Consider the following 6,220-nt stretch of genomic DNA (forward strand, 5'->3'; position numbering starts at 1 on the left):
GATAAGCCACTTTCCCTTTCAAGCAATATATCATTGGATTCCCAAGCCATAGGTGCAGTTAGTACGTATTCGGCATTAGCTGAGGGTTCAGAAAAGCGTGTAAACTTTCAGGAGGTCCCACATTCGAAAGCCGCCAGACGTAAAATATTAAAAAGTGTTTGTAAAATTGTAAATAATTGCTGAATATAATATTTATTTTGGTTTCAGTAACTATAAAAAAGGATAAGTGAAGTTCATTAGTGGTGAAGAATGAACATCTTTTTCAACGGAAAATTAAACCGGAAAAATTTGAGAAAAATAGCCGAAAACGTAATCGTTTCACATTTCACATTTTCAGTACTTTTCCAGACGTGCATACGTTTCTGCCACATACTTTCGGAATCGGTAAACGATCAAAAATCCGCATTTAATCCACTTTTCTTCCCATTTTCGTATTCATTTTTAGATTTTGTTGCTGGCTGGGTAGTTGTGCAAATGTATGTTGTATGATAGACAAACACCACACACCAAATACCCACCACACAACGCCACGGCGAGAGGTGTCATCATTTGCTACTTACAAGCGACTTAACAGGCGAAAAGACAAACTGCGAAGCTATCACCTGTGAATTTTTGTGCGCGGCACTTTAGCCACTTTTCGTGTGTGTGTGCCTGTAGGTACAAATGTAAGTTTCAGTTTTTTGGCCTACACTTCTCTGTCGTTGTTCAATTGTACAGTATTCGATATCAGAGCTTAAAAACCATCGGTGGCTGCCGGTTGTAGGTGGAATTCGGAGTGGAGATTTTAGTGAAATTAAATTCTATTCGGTATATTTTAAAGCACCTATTTTCGTGGTACGTAATAACTCTTGCGAATTAGTGATTCATATTTGAAAGACGTTTTTTGTAAAGGGCGCAAAAATTTCGATTTCTAACTGAGCAAACATTTGATTCACTACTTTAAACCAATGCTTGGTCAATCCAGTGCAAATGTTTATATACTTAAACCCATACCCAACTGGCCAGGACTCATTCGTACCAGCACAGATGTTTACACACAAGTTTGTGGAATAGAACTTTGTTGTGTTAGCTGTTGACAAATTGAGGCTAAAAATCCTTTTGGATATCCTTGATGGGTCATTCAGTCGCTACTTAAGCAAATAAATGGTTAGCTGCGCAAATAACAAATTAATAATAACGCTGTTATATGTTTGATATTTATTTGTTGTACAATCCCTACAGTGGTGCAACTAAGTTAAATATTCCACTACGAAGCCAACGCAGTTTTGAAAAATGTGATGCGAAAACAGGTATTAAGTTAAACGTTGTACCTTGGCGGATAAAAAATTAAAAAGAAAAAATGTACGAAGTAAACAATTTTCAAGCAAAGTTTTGCCAGCAAAGTGTTCACAGCATAGTGATCTATATAACAAGTAAAAACTACGAACATACGACTTTAAAGTTTTCAGTTAAGTTTTTCGAATAGAACCAAAAGAAATGCTACATAATTATAACAAATAAAAAACTATTCACACATACCAAACTATAGCTTTTAAATTTAAATAATACAAAGGATAAAGCTGATATGAAACCTTATTCTGTCAAGTCCAGCGAGACTTATTGGAAAATCTGCTAACGAGAAGACCTTAGAGTTTCTCTGCGCGTCCTTAAGCAATGAGTTTTTTAAAAATTAAATTAAAAAAAAATAATTAAAAAAATATATATAATTTTCTTTTTAAAACAATAAAAACTAATAAATAAAAGAAAAGAAAGAAAAAAATAAAAAATATGTGAAATAAAAGTATAGCAAAAATAAATAAAAGTATTTTTAAAAATTAAATCAAATTAAATAAAAAGCCCTTTTGAATGCAATGGAAAAGTATTTTGCTGAGTGTTGTCTTGGATACACAAATAACTCATCCGCGGACCATAAATAATATTCGGCGTCATATTAATGGCACTGGTTTACATCAAAAATGCACACTGCCCTATCCAATTCCTATTTAGAGCTGCTCGAAATTTACCTTTATTCAGTTAAATGAAAGCAGTTCCACTTAATCACGAATATCCTACGCAGCAAATGAAGCTGAGAAATCAATTAATCATTTCAGATGTTTTTTTTTATTAAAGAATAAATAAGATACAACAAATTCTGTGTAAAGTTTTTCCAATTGTCGCCAAAAATTCAAGCTACCAATGAAAATAGATCGATGGATAAATACAAAAGGACGAGTATTCAAATGCGCAATAATTTTTTTGTATGAAATATGAGCAGGACAGAATGTTACTCATACGCCATGTACACTCTATTATGCAACGATTTTGTACATTAGTAGCTTGAGTGTTTTTACGGAATGTTAGCGCGCACCGCTAACCACTACACTCCAGCGGCCGTCCGAAAAATTATCCATAGAAAAAAAAAATTAACTCGATTTTCGGAATTAGTGAGCGATTCTACATAGGCATTGGGTAAGGGCATCCGGTGAATAAAAAAATAAAATAAAAATTTGTGATCAAGTGTAATCAGTCAATTGCCAGAAGAAGCTATAAAAGCTCGAAAACAAAAATTTTATAGTTTTGGATGTTTTGATGTTTTTGCATACTGTGCGTTTGAACACATAAAACAACAACAAAATTATTTATGCCATCTATGCGCCATGCTAGACAGTATGCAACGGATCGAGAATACCCCTAGTGTACGTATATATATTTTGATGCATCGAACCAAAGGAATACATCGGTGTAATTTTTCCACTAACATCCAGCATTTTAGTACAAAATAAAATTATTTTCAATTGTTTGGAAATGTACCATTGGCCACAGTACCTACCCACCTTTTTTGAACTAATAAAATTTTTTTTTTATACATAAATACATATGTACATGCAAACATACTGGTCTCCCCTCTCACTGAGTTATTCTGTCACGAAAGCTGCGATAAATCACTAACTACTAAAGCTAATTCACTTAAAATCGATGACTGCAATAATCACTTAGCCGAAAGTTTGATAATCATAAATTCTTGGATAATGGGCGTGGCGCCATCAATCAATCTCTACCAAACTCAGTGCACTTAATAACCTTGGTACGGAAAAGTAATTCGTTGAAAATTATTTAAATCGGACTAAAATTACACCCGTATAACGGTATAAATACGAAAACTCCGATATTTCAATAATTTAGGACGCTAATTTACTCCAAGATAATAGTTACAACAATCTCTTGACAATAAATAAGACTGATACATACTTTTAAGGGTTGGGCGTGGCACCGCCCACTTTATGACTACTAAGGTGTATCTCGGTAACCGCTTTATTTCGCTCTTTTCATTTATTAATTTATTGGAGCTCAATAAAGCTGCCTTTAAGCGGGTCGATTTTCAATTCGATTTCAATTCAATCGTAAATGTAAGTGCTTTGGCTGGTCGATTTTCCAGTCGACAGAAATCGACCCCTTGTAAAGGTAGCTTAAAGGCTGTAAAAGTGAAAATTTTCTGATTCTTAATAGACTCCATTAACTGAGGCAGAACTTCGAATAACCGTTTGTATTTTATTGTTGTGAATTTGCAAATGCTTCGAAATATGCAAATGCACGACCATATGCACCAGATTGTGATAACCTCTATTATACAAATTATTAAATTATTGAAATTCCACATTTCCTCCTCCATCTCAACCAAAGACCACCGAAAAGACATTCCGTGGTTCCACACGAAGATCAACCACTCGTAAAAGTAAGACCCCATTAGGTATATGTACACGAAAAATACGCGAAAACAAGGGACGTAACCTAAAGAGAGAAAACGAAAAACCGTCTTAACTGAGAATGTATAAAGTATGCCTCAGCACGCTTGACCTGTAAATACAAGGGGGTCTATTTGATTCTTATCACATATGAACCCAAAGTGTGTAATTTCACTGAACTACATATGTATACGGCCTACTTCTTTCAGACTCACTACCTCGCAATTGGATGATGTCAACTTCATATCTGGTGACGATCGTCAGCGTTCTGCAGTTACTCAGCTATGCAGACACGATTTTCATTTGTAAGTTAAATAACCAATAGTATACATTCTTCCCTATGCCCAATCGCATTAAATCTATGCTTCACAGCTTATGAAGATGCTCGCAAAGCAGTTATACAAGCCGAGGATCAGCTGATTGTCGGCGCCCGCATACATCTCAACGATATGGAGGATAAGGTCAATGACATGTTTATGCGCTACAAGTATGAAGAATTGGGTGCAGGATTCTACGATCCGGATGTAAATGCAGCTGGATTGCATTTCTTCAAGGGCAAGAAGCTCGTCGAACAAAGCAAGGTGTTGAAATTTCTCAAGCGCATGCCGAAGGGTGCCATTTTGCATTTGCACAACACGGCCAGTGTTAGCTCCGAGTGGATGGTGCGCAATATTTCCTATATGCCGGGCTTGCTGCGCTGCACCAACAAAGAGGGCACCAGCATATTGAGCTTTCGGCGGACGGCACGCGATCACGGCTGTGCGACGCAGTACGTGCGTGTAAGTGATGAACGTGCGCGATCGCTTAGTCCAGCTACGTACGATCGAAGTTTTGAGAAGTTGATCAACTTGTACACGCCAGTACCGGAATGTGAGTAAGAGGTTGTGTTGTTAGACTATTGGAAAATGTGTGTTGTCTGGAGAGTAAAGAACTTTTCTAACTAACCCTTGACAGATGATTATCCGACGATCAAGCATGTCTGGCGCAAGTTCCAGAATATGTTTGCGACCACCAATGATGCGCTGCGCTATTTGCCGGCATTTCGTGCCTATAGTTGGCGCATGCTGGAGGAGATGTACGAGGATAATGTGATGTATGCGGAATTGCGCATGGATTTTAAGGAGGTAAGGGTCCGGCAGGCAAATATGGAAGCAGTATGGCCAGGTTAATGGACTCACACTGACTTAGTTTAACCACTTATTTTAAGCAACTACTCACTCGATCAAAAAAGAACGGAAGAAATGTGGTGCGGTTTCTCATGCCCAGTTAAACGGACACCACTGCACTTTGGCTGAACCCACACCGAAGATCGCACGTTTTTCTTTGTCCGTCGACAAGAAAACATTTCTTTTTTGTATTCCATTTGTGTCGTATTACCAATTGTGTTGTGTTACGACTCATTTGGTTTGAGTTGAATAATAAGAAGTAATGCACTCTTGCTCTATACGACACCAACAAACGTTTTGTCGTCTTCGGTGTGGGTTCAGCCTTAGATCAAAACTTTTCCTTTGTACTGATTTTCAGTTGTACGACTACAGCGGCCGCACGTTTTCACCAGAACGCACAGTGCATGAATTGCTGACCATTGTCGAGGACTTTCGACGTCAGTATCCAAGCTTTATGGGCGTCAAGGCGATTTTCTCAACGCATCGCGATGTCGAACGCACTCGTGTTTCTGAAAAGTTCGAAAAGTTCAAGAGCTTGAAGTAAGTTATCGAGATTTTGACAACGAATAATATATCACAATTTTTTTCTTTTAATTCTCCAGCAAGGCGCACACTGATTTTATTATCGGTTTCGATTTGGTCGGCCAGGAGGATCGTGGTAAGCCGCTGCATAATTTCGTAGCTGAATTGGCGGATTTACCGCGGAGCGCAAAGTACTTTTTCCATGCAGGCGAGACGAGTGAGTGCTGCTTGTGTTACTCAGTTTTAGCTCAATTTTACCAACGTATTTATATAGTAGTACATACATATGCTTTACCACGCATACTTTCTTCTCGTTTTTAGATTGGTATGGCGCCGCTACAGACATGAACCTCCTAGACGCCTTATTGCTCAACACCACACGCATCGGTCATGGCTATGCATTGCTAAAGCATCCAGTATTGTGGAACGCAGTCAAGAGACGCGACGTTGCGATCGAAGTGAGTCCCATATCGAATCAAGTTCTACATCTGGTCACCGATCTGCGCAATCATCCGGCTAGTTTTTATATGTCTCAAAACCTGCCAATGGTTATCTGTAGCGACGACCCCGGCTTCTGGGGTACCAAAGGTGTAAGCTACGACTTCTACTACACCATTATGAGTTTGGCACCAAATCATGTGGGACTGAAAACACTTAAAGGTCTTGTTTGGAATTCGATACGGTACTCAGTTATGAATGAAAAGGAAAGAAGGACGGCCTTTGAGAATTTGGAACAAGCCTGGGAGCGTTTTGTCAGTGATGTGGTACAAGGAAAAGTCTTTTGATTTATGTACTCTTACATAGTTACAG

The 6,220-nt window shown here is 38.1% G+C and overlaps 1 protein-coding gene across 1 annotated transcript; it reads left to right on the plus strand.

Moving 5' to 3' along the window:
• The first annotated feature begins 3,948 nt into the window (after window positions 1-3,948).
• On the plus strand, window positions 3,949-6,220 carry LOC118738378 (adenosine deaminase 2-like). The gene is made up of 6 exons (XM_036469303.1): window positions 3,949-4,027; window positions 4,095-4,592; window positions 4,677-4,846; window positions 5,247-5,428; window positions 5,491-5,627; window positions 5,732-6,220. The coding sequence occupies exons 1-6, from the start codon at window positions 3,952-3,954 to the stop codon at window positions 6,193-6,195; spliced, it is 1,527 nt and encodes a 508-aa protein (XP_036325196.1). The 5' UTR covers window positions 3,949-3,951; the 3' UTR covers window positions 6,196-6,220.

Source organism: Rhagoletis pomonella, unplaced genomic scaffold, assembly GCF_013731165.1.
Source record: "Rhagoletis pomonella isolate Grant_MI unplaced genomic scaffold, Rhpom_1.0 Rhpom_scaffold_00004, whole genome shotgun sequence".
Taxonomy (NCBI): domain Eukaryota; kingdom Metazoa; phylum Arthropoda; class Insecta; order Diptera; family Tephritidae; genus Rhagoletis; species Rhagoletis pomonella.